General features: G+C 38.4%; 1 protein-coding gene across 3 annotated transcripts in view; it reads right to left on the reverse strand.

The window, feature by feature from the left end:
- Window positions 1-5,169: 5,169 nt before the first annotated feature.
- The window catches only part of LOC128222697 (abasic site processing protein HMCES-like), a 30,703-nt gene continuing 11,703 nt past the window's right edge, over window positions 5,170-24,169 (reverse strand). For 2 of the 3 annotated variants that reach the window (XM_052931788.1, XM_052931790.1), the window contains exons 4-10: window positions 23,933-24,051; window positions 23,302-23,642; window positions 22,334-22,386; window positions 17,316-17,396; window positions 11,028-11,093; window positions 10,493-10,602; window positions 5,170-9,154 (exon numbers count right to left, since the gene is read on the reverse strand). In XM_052931788.1, coding sequence (XP_052787748.1) covers window positions 8,335-9,154; window positions 10,493-10,602; window positions 11,028-11,093; window positions 17,316-17,396; window positions 22,334-22,386; window positions 23,302-23,642; window positions 23,933-24,051 — 1,590 coding nt within the window. In that variant the 3' untranslated portion in view covers window positions 5,170-8,334. The remainder of the gene's footprint in view (window positions 9,155-10,492; window positions 10,603-11,027; window positions 11,094-17,315; window positions 17,397-22,333; window positions 22,387-23,301; window positions 23,643-23,932; window positions 24,052-24,169) is intronic. The other variant, XM_052931789.1, reaches the window with a different exon arrangement.

Genomic DNA, 24,169 nt, shown 5'->3' on the forward strand with positions numbered 1-24,169 from the left:
CAGTCAATTTAGTGTTCGCGTTACAGTATGCATTAGATATATTTAAATAATAGTTACGTCCCTTTTATTGTTTTGTCCATTGTTTTTGTTGGTGTTGAAGTCATAAAAATGTGGTGTATTATTTTAAATAAAAACTATCTAATGCCCATAGTGAGATTTTTCTTAGTTTAAGGTCAAACTCCGCGCAGTGTTACTTCCCTTGCAGTACAGTAATCACTGCCACCACAAGATTTTCATCCAAAATTGGATGAAAACTTTTAATGGCATTTTTTTAATCATATATATTTATTCTTATATCCTTTCTTAAATAATTACTTTACGCCAGTTGATAGGCATAATATGTTTTATAAAAAAATAACAATTAAAAAAAGCATTCGGAAATGTTCGGTCTTTTTTCAAATTGAAAGTAGGATTTACAAATTACAATATCAACATGGATGTGTTGTTAGCTATTCAGACATGTATCGAACGTTTTGAACCAGGATTGCAAGCAAAACCAAAACAAATCGAATGTTGGCGGCATGTCCTTGCAGAGGAAGACACAATCGTGAGTTTGCCAGTCGGATATGGCAAAAGTCTTTTGCAATCACGTGCCGTTTTATCTATCATCACGTGATATTTGTGAAGGCAGTGATTACTGTACTGCAAGGGAAGTAACACTGCGCGGAGTTTGGTTTAAGGTTAGTTTTGGGCGAATTTAATATTAAGAATAATTTTCGTAACTCTAGATCGCTGACGCATGCGCATTTTAGATAATGTTCATGGTTCGCTCAGTGGTCTATCAAGCTTTCACATGTTTCCATTACATGTGCCCGTCACATTGCCTGGATAAATTAATATATATTTTTTTCTAATTTTTTTTTGGTCAATATAAATATATAATATATACATGTATATATATTTTTTCCTGAAAATAGTGGAATATTTCTTAAATGACAAATATTCACTATATTGACCAAAAAAAAATAATATTAAAAATAAATTATATATTTTTTTTAATATATCCAACACCTGTGGTTTCCATACTGAGTGTGAGTGATTTTGGGCAACGCAAAGTGAAACATTTACCTGTGTTAAATATGCCCTACGTTGAAGATGAGTTTTTTTTAGTATATATCATAAAAAAAACATTCAAGGGCCATTATTTGTATTTAGGGTTAAAATGGAGTTATGTTCCTTGTTGAAAGATGGTCGCCAATAATTCTGCGAAGTATTAAGTGTATTGTATGAAGGGTACAGAAGTTTTTTTTATTAAAATCCCAACTTGCTCTAAAACTTAAACCTGCCCTAAAACTGTTACCTAAGTCAATCAGGGGCCATTCCTTGCATTAAGGATAATATGGAGTTATGAAATCTCATTGTGTGATGATCCTGGATATTTGTGTGAAGTATTAAGTCAATTGGATGAAGGGTATAGAAGTTATCAATAAATATCCCAACCTGCCCTAAAACTTTAACCAAAGGTCCATAGTCAATCAGGGACCATAATTTGTATAAAAAATAATATGGAGTTATGTTACCTCATTATGTGATGGTCCTGAACAACTGTTTGAAGTATTAAGTCAATTGAATAAAGGATATTGGACTTATTAGTGTAAATCCCAACTTTCCCTAAAACTGTATAAACGATGTTCTTTGAAAATGAGTTCAAACAAACAGGAATACTGAAACAGCGTTTTGCCACAGCTTTCCACTATATGTAGATCTAAACAAATTGAAAGACCATTCTACCATTGTTTAATATAGACTGCTTTCTCTTTTCAGACTGTTATCTAAAGTGTATATATTATATAATTATGAAGCCCTGCCAAATTGTGTTTATTCAATCTAGGTAAAGTCCGATCAGGGTTCAGTTCTGCTTAAAGAGTAGTAACAAAACCTTGTTAACACCCTTAAATACAGAAGACATCTTCCATCCACTATTTATGAATATTGTCCCGAATGTTTGTCTCTATGGCAAATGCTCAAACACTATTTCGACGGTCTTCTATCTAATTTCAATCCCCATGGCATGTATAACAGCCGCTAACGAATACGACAAGAGCCCGAACCAGAAAGTATGTATGACATCATAATCCATTTAAAAACTAGAAATGTGTCCATAGGACACGGATGCCCCCACTTCGATTTTTTGTCACAGAAAATAAGCCATAATGATTATTCAGGATAATCTGAGGGCCCTAACTCCTAAATGATTAAGGCGATTTCCATGGCTATCGAACTTGATCAAGATATTATGGTCACAAACATGTGTTAAAAGTTTGGTGAGGATTGGACAAACAGTTTTCAAGAATTAGATCGGAAACAATCTTCGGGACGTATTTTTCAAGTCTTTTTTGCAAATAAAGGGCCGTAACTCCTAAATGACAAAAGCGATTTCCATGGCTATCGAACTTGATCAAGATATTATGGTCACAATCATGTATGTAAAGTTTGGTGAGGATTGGACACATACTTTTCAAGAATTAGATTGGAAACATATATTTTTGAAGTATTTTTGGCAAAAAAGGGCCGTAACTCCTAAATGACTAAAGCGATTTCCATGACTATCGAACTTGATCAAGATGTTATGGTCACAAACATGTGTTTAAAGTTTGGTGAGGATTGGACAAACGGTTTTCAAGAATTAGATCGGAAACAATCTTCGGGAATTTTTGGCAAAAAAGGGCCGTAACTCCTAAATGACTAAAGCGATTTCCATGACTATCGAACTTGATCAAGATATTATGGTCACAAACATGTGTTTAAAGTTTGGTGAGGATTGGACAAACGGTTTTCAAGAATTAGATCGGAAACAATCTTCGGGACGTACGTACGTACGTACGTACGGACAAGGGCAACCCTATATGCCGCCACTTTGTGGGGGCATAATAAATGGCAAATGTCGCGTTTTGGAGCGCGAGTCGTCTGGGTACCCGGTAAAATCGCGGATCCATTATTATGCAAGTACTCTTGTCAGAGTTGTGCCTATTTAACAGTTTTATAGTTGGATTTAAAACTTGGGCAGACAAATGATTATCAAATCAGTATTACGATTAGCTAGTGTTGGTAGGCGTTCTATCCTGACCCAAGATGAAATGCTCAAGAAATCACTTTCAACATTCAAATGTAGCATATTATTACAATTTCTCATTATATTCTTATTGTTTTCATCTGGTTTTATCAGATGCTCTTAAGAAGTATTTACTCATAAACTTGGAATAGCTGAGTTAAGCTCCTCCATAAGACTCGGCTGTACATCATTTAGCTAGCGTGTGTTGGTATCGAATAAATCCATGAACAAGCAAATTCTTTGAATTGATATCCCCCGCCTGATTAGGCAAAGTTCATGGATTGGAAATGAAAATAAGGTGGAATATTCCTATATTAACATGTAATATGGCTGCAGAGAAATGGACCGTTATGTAACGTTGGATATAAGTTTGAGTTTGTTTGGAATTACTAGTTTATTATTTGAAATAAAAGTTTTGTTTATAGAGTAACATTTGTAATAGTTTCTATGAATTAGAATGATTTCAAAGTGAAAGTTCAGATATGTCTGAATTGATAACAGTAAATAGTGGAAAATGACATTTTAAGGTACCTTATGATCATGTTCACTGTGTGTTATTTTCAAGCTCGTAGGAGCTCGTATTCATGTTGGTGATTATTGATTATAACCTATCATAATCGAAGTTGGTGGAAGTAAATCATCATAAAATACATATATTTATTATCATGTGTTCAGTCATACATGTATGAACATAATCCGACCAATCACTACCATGAAATGGTTTCGGCAAGATTTTTGTTAGATCTGACCTAGTGCCCTAATTTTTATCCATGTGACCCAGTTTTCTAATTTTATATCACATGTGACCCAGTTTTAAACATGCCAAAGAGTTCATCAAGGAAAACATTCTGATCAAGTTTCATGAATATTAGACCATACATATTGCCTTAAATGTGTTTCAAAGACTTTTCTAAGATTTTACCTAGTTTTGACCCTATGTGCCCCACTTTTACAAGCGTTCCATATTTAATCAAGAGGTACATAATGACAAGTTTGAACATAATCCGACCAATCATTTCCATTCCAGACAAAAAAAATCTATGATTTGACCTAGTGACCATATTTTCGATCATATGTGACCCAGTTTTAAATAAGTCTAAAATTTCATCAAGGAAAACATTCTGATCAAGTTTTATGAATATCTGACCATGTATAATGCCTCTAGTATGTTCCAAAGATTGTTCTAAGATTTGACCTACTGACCTAGTTTTTGATCCCATGTGACCCACTTTTTTAAATGGTCCATATTTCATCAAGGGGTACATCATGACCAATTTTGAACATAACTTGACCAATCGTTACCATGATATGGTTCCGTACAAGATTTTTTCTAAGATTTGACCTATTTTTTATCATATGTGACCCAGTTTTATTTACGACCAAAAGTTCATCAAGGAAAACATTCTGATTAAGTTTAATGCAATATTTGACCATGTATAATGCCTCTTGTATGTTTGAAAGATTTTTCTAAGATTTGACCAAGTGACCTAATTTTTGATCATATGTGACCCAGTTTTATTTACGACCATGAGTTCATCAATGAAAACATTCTGATTAAGTTTCATGAATATTTGACCATGTATAATGTCTCTAGTATGGTCCAAAGATTTGACCTAGTTTTTGACCCCATGTGACCCACTTTTATAAATGGTCGAGATTTGATCAAGGGGAACATTCTGACCAAGTTTGAATATTTTCCGATCAATACTTACCAAGATATGGTACCGGGCGGACGAAATGACAGACGGACAACACCAAAACAATTCCCCCCTCCCAAAACCTTTGGTTCAGCGGGGGATAATTAACTGAAAACCTATTCACACTGATTATTGCATCGATATTTTCTTCGACCCTACTACTCCCATTCACGTTCACCAGAGTGATGATGCTATGCATACCACGGATTAGATTTATCACGATCAAACTTTAGATAAATGAGAAGGACCACTCCCAATATGCAGACAACTTTGTGTGGGTATAATTATCAAAGTTCTTAATTTCAGTTTTGTTCTGTTTACATAAAAATTGGTATTAGCTGGACTATGATAAGCGCTCCGCACATGCGGCATATGCAATTCCACAGAAGTATCCTTTAAAATAAAGCATCCATATTTTTGTATATTTTTTATTGTCTACCTGGACACAAACGAATCATTTATTAAAACAAAAGTATCTAAAAATTTCTAATTTTTGTTTTCAACAACAACAACAAACAGTTTTCATATTTAAAAATGCACATGTGCCGTACTACAGTACCAACCCGTAACTGAACTTATTATCGACATAACAGTAACAAAACAGGTTCCACCTGTATCACAAGGGATATCTAACTATTAACATAAGGGCATCAATTTCAACCCAAAAAAGTAAACTTAAAGCTCCACTCTCACAGATTGAACGTTTTGACAACTTTTTTATTTCTTTTTGGAACAAGCCAATTTATATGGTAATCCATGGAAACCAGTTATATAAGACTGATGACAAAACAAGAGGCCCATAAGGGCCTATGCTCTACTGGCATGGCTCTTGTGGTCATTTTTAATCCAGAGCATGTATGTATTGGGAAAAGGCAACAGACATATAGTTCATGTTTTGTGCTTGGGTTACCTGAAAACGTTGCACGTTCAACATCTGAGGACAGAAAATGTTGTATGCAGATTAGTTGCATGAACTATTTTAGTATGTGCCAAGTAAATGTCATCTGACAAAAAAAATGCTTTCGAAACAGTACTCATGGTCAAAATTTCTGTAGTTTTAAAAATAAAAAAAGTTGGTCAAAAGGTCGAAGTCAAGGGCATCCGAGGACAACATTGATGCTCATTTGCAAAACTGTAGACATGGTCTAAATATCATTGCTGTAGCTTTAAAAATAAAAAAGAAGCTTTAGCCCCAGGGGCATATTTTCAACTGTTTTTGCTTGACAGTCATCAAATGATGCTCCAAAACAAATATCAAGGTATGAGCCTTGTGGTTTGAAACGAGATTTTGAAAAAAATCTTAAACAAGTCTTTAGAAAACTTGTGACCTCCGGGACAGTGCCAGTTTTGACCCCAGGGTCATAATTTGAACAACCATGGTAGCAGACCACTTATTTGTGCCTTTTTCAAAATAGCAATTGTCTGCATAGCTGGTTCAGACAAAAAGATTTTCAAACATTCCCAATTTAAGTATACAAAACCTGTGAACTCCTGGGAATGGCCAGTAATGACCCCCAGGGGCATAATTTGAACAAACATTCACAAGCAATTGTGCGGAGAAGAATGCGCGAACACACAAAAAGATTTTCAAACATTTCCCAATTTAAGTTTACCAAACCTGTGAACCCTGGGCGTGGCCAGTAATGACCCCAGGTGCATAATTTGAACTAACATTCAAAACCAATTTTGTTTAGATGAATGTGCGAACTACAGACACTAAAAGTGCTAAAAAATGGCCTTTGGGCTTTCAACAAGAACAAGGCAGAGTAATTCACAAAATCAACTGCAGAACCCAAAAGCAACTGGTCTCCCTTTAATCATAGACTTGACTTTACATGTAAACTTGGCTAAAAAAAGAATTCGCTCATGCAGACCTGGCTAAAACTAGGTTAGCTAAAAATAGCATTTTTTTTTTAAACTTTCAAGGCCCATAATCTAGGCATGCATGGGCGGATCTGGCTGGTTTTTGAAAGGAACCGAGCTCTAATCGATATCTAAATACTGTACAAGTTTCATCGAGATACAATCAAAACTGATGACTGTATTGTGTTCACAAGCAAATGTTTACAGATGCACATACTACGTACACATTACCATCGCATAAGCTCTTCTGGCCTTTGGCCAGTAGAGCTAAAAATAGATCGCATAATTTTGTATTAAATTCAAAAATTGATGTTTTATGCATTTTTCTTAAACCATTAGGTTTAAGCCATAAAATGTTAATTTTCGAAAGGAAATATGAAATCTGCAATACTGTCAGCAGTCGTATATCATTGGCGTGCAGATATTTACGCAAAAATTTGCTGTTTCCAAGACAAAAAAAAAAAAGTTGTAAAAATGGTATATCTGTGAGAGTGCAGATTTAAATGACAATGTTCACTAATCTACATAACATTTCACCAGAAAAGTAAGAAAAAAATTATCACAAAACATTTCCGCAATGGCAAGTGGGAGACCCTGAATAGTTAAATCATTGGTGTAATCACTTTACACATAATTATCAAACACAAAAGATAAGTAACAATCCAAGTCGCCTAAACAAAGTTCTACAATAAAAAAAGTGCTTAAATAATAAAATTATGTGACATGTAATAAAACAGCTGAACAAAATAATAGTCAACTAAAAATATATATCGACAAAATGTGAGATAATAAAACTTAAAAAGAACACAACTGGTGAGTATAATGCCAATCACTTCAGCATGACCCATTGGTTTAGCCTCAAATTGTATAAAAAAGTATCCCGTTTGGTCAAATAATAAAAAAAGTATTGATTAGTCAATATTTATCTACTAACCAATGTTTAAATGGGTCACCTAGCTAAAAAAAAGAAGTCAGCTTAAAAATCAACTGAAAACCTACATTTGTGTATCCCATCATAACACTGTATCCTTAAACTGTAAGCACATCCCAGTAACAAATTATCTAGCAAAAATAAATGAAGTCAACTTAAAAAGCACACCATAAGTCTAACCCATCCCATCCCAGTAATAAATCATCTCGCAAAAATAAATGAAGTCAACTTAAAAAGCACACCATAAGTCTAACCCATCCCATCCCAGTAATGAATCATCTCGCAAAAATAAATGAAGCCAACTTAAAAATCAAACTGTAAGCCTAGCCCATCATTCCCAGTAATGAATCATCTAGCTAAAATAAATGAAGTCAACTTAAAAAGCACACCATAAGCCTATCCCATCTCATCCCAGTAATGAATCATCTAGCTAAAATAAATGAAGTCAACTTAAAAAGCAAACCTTAAACCTATCCCACCCTATCCCGGTAATGAATCATCTAGCTAAAATAAATGAAGTCAACTTAAAAAGCAAACTGTAAGCTGTTCCGATCCCATCCAAGTAATTCCCAACCCACCCCCCCATATGCAGCTATCCCATGGACACTAATTATGCCATAATTCAAAGAAACACTGTGATTATTAATTTTGGAGATTGATCAACATGTACACGTCTTTGGATTCTACCCATTTGTAAATAAACTTTATAAAATCACTTTTTGAAAAAGCTTTAAATGGAATCTTCAGTGTCAACTTTATAGTCATGGAACAGCTTATAATGTCAGGTAGTTTCAGGCTTGATCGTCTAGGCCTGAGGTTCTGCCCTGAAGTACTTGGCTGGAGGTTGTTTGGTCTTCATCTACCTGTCTAGAGGGCCTTTTGTCTGGGTTTTGGCTGGGGTTTATTCTGTCATCTTCTTGTCTGGATGTTTCTTCTTCTTGATCTTCTATGCTGGAGATAATTCTCTCCAGATCTTCTTGGGTGGATCTTTCTTCTTGATCTTCTACGCTGGAGATAATTCTCTCCAGATCTTCTTGGGTGGTGGTTCTTTCTTCTTGACCTTCTACGCTGGAGATAATTTTCTCCAGATATTCTTGGGTGGTGGTTCTTTCGTCTTGATCTAGACTGGAGATCAATCTTTCCAGATCTTCTTGGCTAGAGGATCCTCCATATTGAAATACTGGTACTTGGCTTGAAATCATTTTGTTTTTATCTTCCTCACTTGTGATATTTTTGTTAATATCTTGTTGGCTCGAGATTATTTTGTCAATAATATCTTCTTGACTGGAGCTTATTCCGTCCATAATATCTTCTTGGCTTGAGATTATTTCGTCAATATCTTCTATGCTGGATGCTTTTTGATCTTCAAACACTTGGCTGGAGGTTATTTCAAGACTGGAGGTCATTTGGTCTTTATCTTCGGAACTGAGTTGATCTTGACTCAAGCTTCTTCTGATCTTTTTGGCTGGAGGTTCTTCAGTCTCCACTTCTTTATGTTGTGAAGGCTGTGCCATCAAGGTTTTCTTCTCCGGGGATTCTTCTGCCTTGCTTTCTTGATGTTTTGAAAGCCATGCCTTCAATAATGTATTTCCTAACGACTTCTTTGGCTTACTGAAATTATAACATTGCTACATGAAAGATATAGAAATTAAGTCAATCATTAATCTTATTTTTATACAGCAAACTCTATTCAAGTTGCCCCAGACATGCATTTACATCATCTTAGTATAGTACAAAAATTGTTTTCAAGTTAATTAATTTGGTGAAAGAGAGAAATCATTATTTCCATATGCTAAGATCTACCATGCGACAGGCTTATATGGCTATTTAAAATGCAGATGCAATTTTCACATACACACACACACCTGAATATACCATTTTAATTCTTCATGCTTTGCAAATTTGCCATTCATAATATTTGAGTAGTATTAAACATGTGGTATACATCGGATGATTAAATATCTTGCTAGGTTTTCAAAAAGGGCTATTCCAGTAAAACATAACCCCCCGGGGGAAGGCCGTTATTTGAATAGTACAGTCCAAACTTGCTATGTCGATGTCGGATATCTCGCCTTTCTGGTTATGTCGACTTTTTTCTCCGGTCCCAAATTAATTCCTTCTTATTCTATATAAAATAAATCTGCTTGTGTCGATTTTTCTATCTTGACCTCCTATTTCAGTCCCTATGGTTGAATTTCAAACATTTTCTTATGTCAAACTGTAGATCGAGTTGTAGGTGCGAAAATTTTCATGACGGTTTGCTACATGTCCCTTAATTATCGTGCGTATCAAAATAAAAAACATAATTGGAGGTTAATTGGTAAGAGTAAATAATTAAAGTTGTTTGTTTATGTAAATAGACAAAATTTATGGCTCAAGCTATTCATTGAAACGCACAAGGACGCCATGACATCATCAGAAAATTCGACAACATTGAAAGTTACGTGACGAAGAAATTTCTCTATACTGCATGTAAAAAACAAACAGGCATAACAAATGTGCTATTTTAAGTTGTTGTCATATGTGCTTAACCATTCCCTTACCAATAAACAAGTGTATGTAATTGTGGTTTTATATCTGTTTTGTGTATTCCATAAACGTGAATTAAATAAATTTGACACAATTCATTTTTTTATCATTTTATTTATTATTAATACGTTTGCCGTTTTCACGACGGTAATATGACTGTTCAATTGCAGAAGTCGGATAACAGCCGTAAATAAAACTCAAATGTGTTGGGATTGGTGATACTTTTTTTGTAACTTGGATGTCTCGAATGTTCATTATTTCGATGATATTGCTGATTTGGACCCCACAAGGGTAAATATGTCTTTGTAGTGGGCTGGCATAATTTAAAAGAGCATTCCCCCTGGGAGTTACATGTTTAAAGGAACAGCACTAAGCAACATGACCATTTCACAAATGTTCAGCAATTTTTGAATGCAGTACCTGAGGTCAATCTTCTTAACACAGTCCGGCGTGTTATTTCGGGAGTTGTTCACAACAGTTGAGACAGGATGCATCTCTATGCATGTCACTGGTCGGATAACACTAACTGCCTGTAGAGAATATACCATAAAATATGAACAACATTATTTCCATATACTTTTATAGGAATTTTATCAGGGCTCATATTAAATATCATCCATATTAGTTATTGAATTTATGTGGTAAAATATACAGATGGTCTTACATATTCCATGCACATGCATTAATTCCTGCACAAGTGAGGTAAAACTATTATTCACATTTATTTTTTGTAACAAATGGAATTGATGATTCTGTGTTAAAGAGATTTTCTGAGTCTAGAGTTGGTTTTAAGACTGTTCTTAGTCATGGCCATATATTTAAACAACGCCAACTTGACAGGGTGAAACAATAATGATGATATTATCAGTGGCCCAGAGTAGATATGTGGTTGGAACACATTCTATCAACCTGAATTTCACCATTAAGAAATTATGAATAACAATGGTGAAAATACCTTGTTTAGAGGGACGTCTCCAAAGTTGAGCCACTGTTCAATCTCGTCATCGTTGGACAGGATGGCCTGAATTGTGTTCAAAGATGGGGTCATTAATTATTTTATCACTTATTTCATTTTCATTTAAAAAAAACTTCACAAATGATAAGAATCCCTCTATTGTCAGTTTCCTAAGATGAAACCAATAAATATGGTAAATATGACCCAAGTACGGCTTGAACCAACCATCACTAGGTGGAGTAAGAAGACATGCTGGGGCTTGACCGACAACCACAAGAATGAGTAAGACTGGCTGGGGCTTGAACCAAAAACTACTAGAATGAGTAAGACTGGCTGGGGCTTCAACCGAAAACCACTAGAATGAGTAAGACTGGCTGGGGCTTGTACCAACAACCACTAAAATGAGTAAGACTGGCTGGGGCTTGAACCAACAGCCACAAGAATGAGCAAGACTGGCTGGGGCTTGAACGGACAACCACAAGAATGAGTAAGACTGGCTGGGGCTTGAACGGACAACCACAAGAATGAGTAAGACTGGCTGGGGCTTGAACAGACAACCACAAGAATGAGTAAGACTGGCTGGGGCTTGAACGGACAACCACAAGAATGAGTAAGACTGGCTGGGGCTTGAACGGACAATCACAAGAATGAGTAAGACAGGCTGGGGCTTGAACTGACAACCACAAGAATGAGTAAGACAGTTTGGGGGCTTGAAACGACAACCACAAGAATGAGTAAGACAGGCTGGGGCTTGAAACGACAACCACAAGAATGAGTAAGACTGGCTGGGGCTTGAACGGACAACCACAAGAATGAGAAAGACTGGCTGGGGCTTGAAACAACAACCACAAGAATGAGCAAGACTGGCTGGGGGCTTGAACGGACAACCACAAGAATGAGAAAAACTGGCTGGGGCTTGAACCAACAACCACAAGAATTAGGGATGGAAACCGGATACCAAATCGGTATCCGGATATTCGTATCAAGTATTCGAATACTATCCGGATACTTGTATCATGTTTTCATAATAAGTAAATTTCCTATTATATGTCAACCACCTTCTGTTATTTGACATAATTGTCCACTTAATTTATAATTCGTCATATGGCAATTTCACTTTTTCATTCATTCTTTCTCAGTCTTAATAATTTATAATGTTATAATCAACTCATTTTACGTCATAAAACTCATGATGAATACCACATAAACACCTCGCGAATTTGATAGTCACTTCGGCCGAGGTGGTTACTGCCAAGTGCTTTCGAGTTTGTAATTTATCAGCAGGTTTCATGTTAAATGACGCTTCGGTTATTGATAGTCTGTTGTAATTTTATTTTATTACATTGTTTGATTTAATGCAATACCTACAATTTCTGCGGTGTTTTGTTATGAAGGATATATTTGCGGAAAAGATAAGACGACAAAAAAAAAAAAAAAACGATCTGATTTTTCTTTATTTACATGCGTGTACTTTTTTAATTTATCAATAAACTAAACATGTTTACATATCGTATAAAAAATAAAATACACTACACAAAATAAAACGTGAATAAATACTAAATAGGAAATAAATCATTTATATGTTTGATAATTTAATCAAACACTGTACACACACTACTTTCAAGTCCGAAATGTTCGAATACTTCACAACAGTTTTCATTCAATGTCGCACTTAATCGAACGCATGTTCTTGTTCAGAAACAATTCTTTTAATCCCTTATCTTGTGATTGGACGATCAATTCCTACGGATTAATGATCAATCCGTTTAATATCAACGGTATCAATTAGTGTCAATTAAGTACATCTGAGATCATAAAACAACACTTGTCATTGTAAACAAGGTCATAGAACTTCACAGTGTGCTGCACAAGGACACAATATCACGCCTTGTGCAAACACCCAATTAGCAGACGATTTGTGACACATACCCGCTTCGCGACAGACACTGTTGATCACCTGAAAAGTTTTATAACAATTGCTATGTCTCTGCTAAGCTATTTCATTGAAATTTTAATTCTTAACGAATATTCGAATACCCATTTTGGTATCCGAATACTTGCGTGATATCCGGATACTCGGATACTCGCTTCCATCCCTAACAAGAATGAGTAAGACAGGCTGGGGCTTGAACCGACAACCACTAGAATGAGTAAGACAGGCTGGGGCTTGAACCGACAACCACAAGAATGAGTAAGACTGGCTGGGGCTTGAAACAACAACCACAAGAATGAGTAAGACTGGCTGGGGGCTTGAACAGACAACCACAAGAATGAGTAAGACTGGCTGGGGCTTGAAACAACAACCACAAGAATGAGCAAGACTGGCTGGGGGCTTGAACAAACAACCACTAGAACGAGTAAGACAGGCTGGGGCTTGTACCAACAACCACTAGAATGAGTAAGACAGGCTGGGGCTTGAACCGACAACCACAAGAATATGAGTAAGACAGGCTGGGGCTTGAACCAACAACCACTAGAATGAGTAAGACAGGCTGGGGCTTGAACCGACAACCACAAGAATGAGTAAGACTGGCTGGGGCTTGAAACAACAACCACAAGAATGAGCAAGACTGGCTGGGGGCTTGAACAGACAACCACAAGAATGAGAAAAACTGGCTGGGGCTTGAACCAACAACCACAAGACTGAGTAAGACAGGCAGGGGCTTGTAACAACAACCACTAGAATGAGTAAGACAGGCTGGGGCTTGAACCGACAACCACAAGAATATGAGTAAGACAAGCTGGGGCTTGAACCGACAACCACTAGAATGAGTAAGACAGGCTGGGGCTTGAACCGACAACCACAAGAATGAGTAAGACTGGCTGGGGCTTGAACCGACAACCACAAGAATGAGTAAGACTGGCTGGGGCTTGAACCGACAACCACAAGAATATGAGTAAGACTGGCTGGGGCTTGAACCAACAACCACTAGAATGAGCAAGACTGGCTGGGACTTTAACGGACAACCACAAGAATGAGAAAGACTGGCTGGGGCTTGAACCAACAACCACAAGAATGAGTAAGACTGGCTGGGGCTTGAACGGACAACCACAAGAATGAGAAAGACAGGCTGGGGCTTGAACCGACAACCACAAGAATGAGTAAGACAGTCTGGGGGCTCGAACCAACAACCACAAGAATGAGAAAGACTGGCTGGGGCTTGAACCAACAACCACTAGAATGAGTAAGACTGGCTGGGGCTTGTACCAACAACCACTAGAATGAGTAAGACAGTCTGGGGGCTCGAACCAACAACCACAAGAATGAGAAAGACTGGCTGGGGCTTGAACCAACAACCACAAGAATGAGTAAAACTGGCTGGGGCTTGTACCAACAACCACAAGAATGAGAAAGACTGGCTGGGGCTTGAACCAACAACCACTAGAATGAGTAAGACTGGCTGGGGCTTGAATCGACAACCACAAGAATGAGTAAGACAGTCTGGGGGGCTCGAACCAACAACCACAAGAATGAGAAAGACTGGCTGGGGCTTGAACCAACAACCACAAGAATGAGTAAGACAGTCTGGGGGTTCAAACCAACAACCACAAGAATGAGAAAGACTGGCTGGGGCTTGAACCAACAACCACAAGAATGAGTAAAACTGGCTGGGGCTTGTACCAACAACCACTAGAATGAGTAAGACTGGCTGGGACTTGAACCGAAAACCACTAAAATGAGTAAGACCGGCTGGGGCTTGAAACGACAACCACAAGAATGAGTAAGACAAGCTGGGGCTTGAACCAACAACCACAAGAATGAGTAAGACAGGCTGGGACTTGAACCAACAACCACAAGAATGAGTATGACTGGCTGAGGCTTGAACCGAAAACCACTAGAATGAGTAAGACTGGCTGGGGCTTGAACCGAAAACCAGTAGAATGAGTAAGACTGGCTGGGGCTTGAACTGAAAACCACTAGAATGAGTAAGAGGCTTGGCTTGAACCCACAATAACTAAGATAGTACAGTAGGCTGGGGTTTTAACCAACAACCAATGGGACGAGTAAGATGGATAGGGGCTGGAACACACAGCAACTAGAATGAGTATAATAGGCTGGGGCTTAAACCCATGACAACTATGATGAGAACAATAGGCTGTGGTTATAGCCTACGAGTATGACAGGCTGAGCCTTGAACCCATACCCATACCCACTAGGACGAGTAAGCAAGGCTGGGGCTTGAACCTAGGAGTATGACAGGCTTGAGCTTGAGCCCACGACCACTAGGATGAGAAAGCAGGCTGGGGCTTGAAGCTACAGGTATCACAGGCTGGGGCTTGAACCCACTACACCTAGGATGAGTAGGACAGGCTTGGGCTTTTTCTGCCCATTTAGGGAAAAAGACCATACACATTTTGGGAAAATTTGCATTGCGTAAATGCCAAAATTGGGAAAATTTACAGTTAAAAGAACAAGCTGTCTAGTCTCCTGCGAATGAGCAAATTATTTATTATTAGATTCAATACCCTACAAAAGACCCAATATGACTGAAATATCAATCCTTGGTACATTTAAATATCTATCAAAAAATCATGACAAGTAATATTGTATACTGATCTCCCATTGTGATGAAAATTAATGATTTCTGAATTCAATTACCCAAACGTTACATCTCATAATTTTATTAGGATGTTGTTAATGAACCAGTACAGATTTTCATAATTTTTGGATTTTTTTTCTATAGATTGGGAAAAATGTCTTTTATATTTTGCTTTTGGAATGGGTCCAATAGTCGGACCTGTGGGTACTATAGAAAAAGCCCCGACTAGGATGAGTAAGATATGATTCAGCTTGAACCTACGACCATCAGGATGAGTAAAACACCAATGCATTTAACCCTTTAGCGCATGTATACGAGATAGGCCGACATAGCTCATTACCAGATGTATACGCATTTGGCCGACCGTATCCATTACTGGATGTAAACGCATGGCCCGCATATTTCAATAGGGTCATTTCAATATTTCAATTTTGCATCTTTCTTTTTGTAAACAATATCCCGGATGTTTATAAAATTAAAGTTTAACCTTTTATGTATTGATTTTCCCTTGAAAATATCGTCTGCTAAATTGAGAAGGTGTTTATACTCCCAATCGCAGGTGTGATATCCCATTGTGACGTAATAAGACCACGAGCTAAGTACTGTATGGAATTTCCCCCAAATTCATTGATGCGTAAATCATTAAATATTTTACGTCAGTTCAGTTTACCATTAAAATCAATTGAGATTATATTTACTTAAAGGTAATATTTTGTTTACAAACAAAAGAAACAATTAGTTAATGAGAAAATGATGGGTAAATTTTCTGTGAAGCTTATATAATGTCCATCATAGTTTTGGCTGTAAAATAGGTCATGTGCAAGCGTTTTGTTTGATCTAGATCTTTTTATTCATACCGGAAAATCATTTATCGGCTTTCTTTTTTTGTAAACAATTTTATGAGAGGGTAATAAAGTTAAACAGACACCTTGGACTGGATCTCTCAGCAGGATGACACCGGATATTCCTGACATATTTCTGTGTATTAATACATAAGAACATAAATTGTCGGCTTTTTAATCCAGATGGGTCTTTTTATGATAGGGGTAATAAAAATTAGATCGATCCCAGCATTTTATTACCCTTTGATTTAATGCAATTATGACATTTCAAAGAAATGTTACAAATCCATCTTGAAAATACATTCACAGCTGAAATAAAATAATTTAATATTTCATCATTGACACCATTTATTAGATAATTTAATTATCTATAAAAAATGAATTCACATAAAAAAGATTTGGACACAATTATTTGGAGTAACATTGATTTTAAGGTCATACTGCTGTATTCATTTTCTCATTTTCAAATATCCAGAAAAGTACCTATGCAGATAAGGACTGCTTATCAGTAAGATGGCTATTGACTGGGAGGTGTAATCTGGCCACTTGTCTATGTGCTAAAGGGTTAACAGAGTAACATCAGAAGATATACATTTTCAGTATTTTGTAACCCCCACCCCCCAAAACCCAAACAATTTAACTGTAAAATTTACATTCAACTGTGTTCATTGGAAATATAGTCAGTAAAGGTTTGTGAAGTCAATGAAACAAAGGATGATTAACCCTATATGTGTATAGACAATACTGAACAACTGGAGACATCAATAATCCCAGAAAAGGTTTTGTAACTCTAAAGGAGTTTCAACAGTAGTACTGTGTTGAAATGGGTCCAAACTTGAAATATTCTTAATGAAACGATTATCCCACCCAAATAGTGTTAAAGTTAATATAAAAACATTACATACTGGCATTCTGTGATGTATCTCAGACATGGCCGGAGAACTTGGCACTGTGATCACACTGTATGAGTACACTGGTTCACTGTGCTGTAACAAACATTGGGGGGCATTATACACACCGTACGAGTACACTGGTTCACTGTGCTGTAACAAACATTGGGGGCATTACACACACTGTACGAGTACACTGGCTCAGTGTGCTGTAACAAACATTGGGGGCATTACACACACTGTACGAGTACACTGGTTAACTGTGCTGTAACAAACATTGGGGGCATTACACACACTGTACGAGTACACTGGCTCAGTGTGCTGTAACAAACATTGGGGGGCATTATACACACCGTACGAGTACAATGGTTCACTGTGCTGTAACAAACATTGGGGGCATTACACACACTGTATGAGTACACTGGCTCACGGTGCTGTAACAAACATTGGGGGCATTACACACACTGTACCAGCACACTGGCTCAGTGTGCTGTAACAAACATTGGGGGCATTACACACACTGTACGAGTACACTGGTTCACTGTGCTGTAACAAACATTGGGGGCATTACACACACTGTACGAGTACACCGGCTCACTGCGCTGTAACAAACATTGGGGGGCATTACACACACTGTACACTGGCTCAGTGTGCTGTACCAAACATTGGGGGCATTACACACACTGTACGAGTACACTGGTTCACTGCGCTGTAACAAACATTGGGGGCATTACACACACTGTACGAGTACACTGGTTCACGGTGCTGTAACAAACATTGAGGGCATTATACACACTGTATGAGTAACTGGTTCACTGTGCTGTAATAAACATTGGAGGCATTACACACACTGTACACTGTCTCACTGTGCTGTAACAAACATTGGGGGCATTACACACACTGTAGGAGTACACTGGCTCACTGTGCTGTAACAAACATTGCGGGCATTACACACACTGTAGGAGTACACTGGCTCACTGTGCTGTAACAAACATTGAGGGCATTACACACACTGTACGAGTACACTGGCTCACTGAGCTGTAGCAAACATTGGGGGCATTACACACACTGTACGAGTACACTGGCTCACTGTGTTGTAACAAACATTGAGGGCATTACACACAATGTACGAGCACACTGGCTCACTGTGCTGTAACAAACATTGAGGGCATTACACACACTGTACGAGCACACTGGTTCACTGTGCTGTAGCAAACATTGGGGGCATTACACACACTGTACGAGTACACTGGCTCACTGTGCTGTAACAAACATTGAGGGCATTACACACACTGTACGAGCACACTGGCTCACTGAGCTGTAACAAACACTGGGGGCATTACACACATTGTACACTGGCTCAGTGTGCTGTAACAAACATTGGGGGCATTACACACACTGGTATGAGATACACAATGTATGAGTACATTGGTTCACTGTGCTGTAACAAACACTGGGGGCATTACACACACTGTACAAGTACACTGGCTCACTGTACTGTAACAAACATTGGGGGCATTACACACACTGTACGAGTACACTGGCTCACTGAGCTGTAACAAACACTGGGGGCATTACACACATTGTACACTGGCTCAGTGTGCTGTAACAAACATTGGGGGCATTACACACACTGTACGAGTACACTGGCTCACTGTGCTGTAACAAACACTGGGGGCATCATACACACTGTACGAGTACACTGGCTCACTGTGCTGTAACAAACATTGGGGGCATTACACACACTGTAGGAGTACACTGGCTCACGGTGCTGTAACAAACATTGCGGGCATTACACACACTGTACGAGTACACTGGCTCACTGTGCTGTAACAAACATTGGGGGCATTACACACACTGTACGAGCACACTGGCTCACTGTGCTGTAACAAACACTGGGGGCATTACACACACTGTACACTGGCTCAGTGTGTTGTAACATATATTGGGGGCATTACACACACTGTACACTGGCTCAGTGTGCTGTAACATATATTGGGGGCATTATACACACTGTACACTGGCTCAGTGTGCTGTAACATATATTGGGAGCATTATACACACTGTACCAGTACACTGGCTACTGTACGAGTACACTGGCTCACTGTGCTGTAACAAACATTGGGGGCATTATACACACTGTACGAGTACACTGGCTCACTGAGCTGTAACAAACATTGGGGGCATTATACACACTGTACGAGTACACTGGCTCACTGTGCTGTAACAAACATTGGGGGCATTATACACACTGTACGAGTACACTGGCTCACTGTGCTGTAACAAACATTGGGGGCATTATACACACTGTACGAGTACACTGGCTCACTGTGCTGTAACAAACATTGGGGGCATTATACACACTGTACGAGTACACTGGCTCACTGTGCTGTAACAAACATTGGGGGCATTATACACACTGTACGAGTACACTGGCTCACGGTGCTGTAACAAACATTGGGGGCATTATACACACTGTACGAGTACACTGGCTCACTGTGCTGTAACAAACATTGGGGGCATTACACACACTGTACACTGGCTCACTGTGCTGTAACAAACATTGAGGGCATTATACACACTGTATGAGTACACTGGCTCACTGTGCTGTAACAAACATTGGGGGCATTACACACACTGTACGAGTACACTGGCTCACTGCGCTGTAACAAACATTGGGGGGCATTACACACACTGTACACTGGCTCAGTGTGCTGTAACAAACATTGGGGGCATTACACACACTGTACGAGTACACTGGTTCACTGCGCTGTAACAAACATTGGGGGCATTACACACACTGTACGAGTACACTGGTTCACGGTGCTGTAACAAACATTGAGGGCATTATACACACTGTATGAGTAACTGGTTCACTGTGCTGTAATAAACATTGGAGGCATTACACACACTGTACACTGTCTCACTGTGCTGTAACAAACATTGGGGGCATTACACACACTGTAGGAGTACACTGGCTCACTGTGCTGTAACAAACATTGAGGGCATTACACACACTGTACGATTACACTGGCTCACTGAGCTGTAGCAAACATTGGGGGCATTACACACACTGTACGAGTACACTGGCTCACTGTGTTGTAACAAACATTGAGGGCATTACACACAATGTACGAGCACACTGGCTCACTGTGCTGTAACAAACATTGAGGGCATTACACACTCTGTACGAGCACACTGGTTCACTGTGCTGTAGCAAACATTGGGGGCATTACACACACTGTACGAGTACACTGGCTCACTGTGCTGTAACAAACATTGAGGGCATTACACACACTGTACGAGCACACTGGCTCACTGAGCTGTAACAAACACTGGGGGCATTACACACATTGTACACTGGCTCAGTGTGCTGTAACAAACATTGGGGGCATTACACACACTGGTATGAGATACACAATGTATGAGTACATTGGTTCACTGTGCTGTAACAAACACTGGGGGCATTACACACACTGTACAAGTACACTGGCTCACTGTACTGTAACAAACATTGGGGGCATTACACACACTGTACGAGTTCACTGGCTCACTGAGCTGTAACAAACACTGGGGGCATTACACACATTGTACACTGGCTCAGTGTGCTGTAACAAACATTGGGGGCATTACACACACTGTACGAGTACACTGGCTCACTGTGCTGTAACAAACATTGAGGGCATCATACACACTGTACGAGTACACTGGCTCACTGTGCTGTAACAAACATTGGGGGCATTACACACACTGTAGGAGTACACTGGCTCACGGTGCTGTAACAAACATTGCGGGCATTACACACACTGTACGAGTACACTGGCTCACTGTGCTGTAACAAACATTGGGGGCATTACACACACTGTACGAGCACACTGGCTCACTGTGCTGTAACAAACACTGGGGGCATTACACACACTGTACACTGGCTCAGTGTGTTGTAACATATATTGGGGGCATTACACACACTGTACACTGGCTCAGTGTGCTGTAACATATATTGGGGGCATTATACACACTGTAAACTGGCTCAGTGTGCTGTAACATATATTGGGAGCATTATACACACTGTACCAGTACACTGGCTACTGTACGAGTACACTGGCTCACTGTGCTGTAACAAACATTGGGGGCATTATACACACTGTACGAGTACACTGGCTCACTGAGCTGTAACAAACATTGGGGGCATTATACACACTGTACGAGTACACTGGCTCACTGTGCTGTAACAAACATTGGGGGCATTATACACACTGTACGAGTACACTGGCTCACTGTGCTGTAACAAACATTGGGGGCATTATACACACTGTACGAGTACACTGGCTCACTGTGCTGTAACAAACATTGGGGGCATTATACACACTGTACGAGTACACTGGCTCACTGTGCTGTAACAAACATTGGGGGCATTATACACACTGTACGAGTACACTGGCTCACGGTGCTGTAACAAACATTGGGGGCATTATACACACTGTACGAGTACACTGGCTCACTGTGCTGTAACAAACATTGGGGGCATTACACACACTGTACACTGGCTCACTGTGCTGTAACAAACATTGAGGGCATTATACACACTGTATGAGTACACTGGCTCACTGTGCTGTAACAAACATTGAGGGCATTACACACACTGTATAGTACACTGGCTCACTGTGCTGTTAACAAACACTGGGGGCATTACACACACTGTACACTGGCTCAGTGTGCTGTAACATATATTGGGGGCATTATACACACTGTACGAGTACACTTGCTACTGTACGAGTACACTGGCTCACTGTGCTGTAACAAACATTGAGGGCATTATACACAGTGTACGAGTGCACTGGCTCACTGAAAAGGCTGAACAGAATAAATGGATGAAAATGAAATTTTATTAAAACTAGAATCTTTTAAAATATTCATCGTTAAAAAATTTAAACTTTTCATTCAGGTCAAATTTTCCACTTAGTAGCTTTATGAATATGGCCACTGATCTTCAAACTTCAGTTTAAAGTAAAACTGTACAGATTACAACTTACTGAGTTTGGCTTCCAAACATCAAACACACCAGCCATGGTCAACAGTCGAGGACCTGAAAGAAAATAGTACAGACACTCAGATGAAAGAACTGCCTACATGTGGTTTGCTTATTCCTTGGACAGAATAGAGTTTTGCACACTTAACCAAACATATTAATTACATTTTTTATGTGTATTAGATTTCTGAACAGGCTTCAACTAAACAGCAACTTTTAATTTGCCACACATACATCTGTCCATCCATATATTGGGACACTTTTATTATAATATATTTAGACCAACCTGAAAGCTGTTACTATTTAAATAAAAAATACAAAAGCATATCTATGAATTTCTAAATTTTGCTTGACAAAAAGACACACATCTTACCAATAATATATATATATATATATATATATGTTTAGGGAAAACAACAACAAATGTCATGATTTCACAACATGCAAACAGTAAACTGTATGTTGGTTTTTATCACTAAATATTGGGAAAAAAATTACCTATCACTAGAATTAGGAATATTCATGTATGTTATATTTTATCAGTTTTTATAAGAGCTTTTCAAACAGAACTCCTTACTTTTGTTAGAAAATGTAATTGTGGATTTGTTGTAAACATTTGGGAAAAAAAATGTTTTGTCACCAGGAACATACTGGTATTTAAATACAGCAAAAGAAATGCAGAAAATATCCCCTTACTCAACATGTTCATGAGGTCATAATTTGCTTTTAATTTTATGTTACATAAGTCTATCATGCTACTTTACTGATATGGTTTCAAAATATTATTATTTAAGTTTTTATTTTTCAGTTTTGATTCTTGATAGATTAATACACATATATAAAAATATTTATCAAAATTGGGACAGTTTTTTGTCTCAAAAACCCAAATCTTGAGACTAGGCCAACATAGTGTTAGAAACCTCTTTATTTTCTAGGAATTGCCACTTTACAGCATTGTAGCACGTTATGTACCTGCATCATCACCTTTTTCAGCTTTATCCCCCTCTGTTGTCTCCTCTTTCACGTTTTGTGCTTCCTGTTGCACCTCTTTTGGTTTTTCTTCCACTTTCTGCTCGACATCTTGTTCTGCTTGGACATCTTGCTTGACCTGTGGTTCACCACTGACCTCTTGCTTGACCTGTGGTTCACCACTGACCTCTTGTTTGACCTTTGGTTCACCACTGACCTCTTGCTTGACCTTTGGTTCACACTTGACCTCTGTGGGTTCACCTTTGATCTTGACATCGCTGGTCTGAGGGAAGTATATGTAGTAGGGTTGTTTCGATGATTTTTCTCTCTTCCACTCATAGAAACTGCAAGTGCAATACCAATTATATAAAACGTTTTTAAATTCATTTAAAAAAACTTCATCAACAACAAATTTCATTCATATAGAAAAAAAATTAATTACCATTAATCCCCTGCAGCCTTCAATTCTGCAGATTTTAAATACATGTAGCTGATACAACTCTCTTACTGATATCTCCTAGCAACAGTCAGTAATAAACAAAAAAATCTATTAAAATATTATGACCAGTAATCTTTTTGACGTAAAATAATGAAGTGCTACCAGTTCAAACATATCTCTCAAAAGAAAACACACCCTTCAGCAAGGACGACACATCTGCGGCCCTTCTGTAAAGGCACCTTGTATGTTGCCTTTTCAAGCATCCCCTCCGAACGACAGTTGTTAGTCTCGTACACCTTGTCTGATGCCTGGCCCTGGAAATATGAACTATAAAATGAGAAGACATTTGCTTTATGGTATTTGTTGAATTCGGAACTCCTCGGCCATTTTTCATCGAAAACAACCTCGAAGTATACCGATGGTTTACAATGT

The sequence above is a fragment of the Mya arenaria genome, chromosome 17, assembly GCF_026914265.1.
Source record: "Mya arenaria isolate MELC-2E11 chromosome 17, ASM2691426v1".
Classification (NCBI taxonomy): Eukaryota; Metazoa; Mollusca; class Bivalvia; order Myida; family Myidae; genus Mya; species Mya arenaria.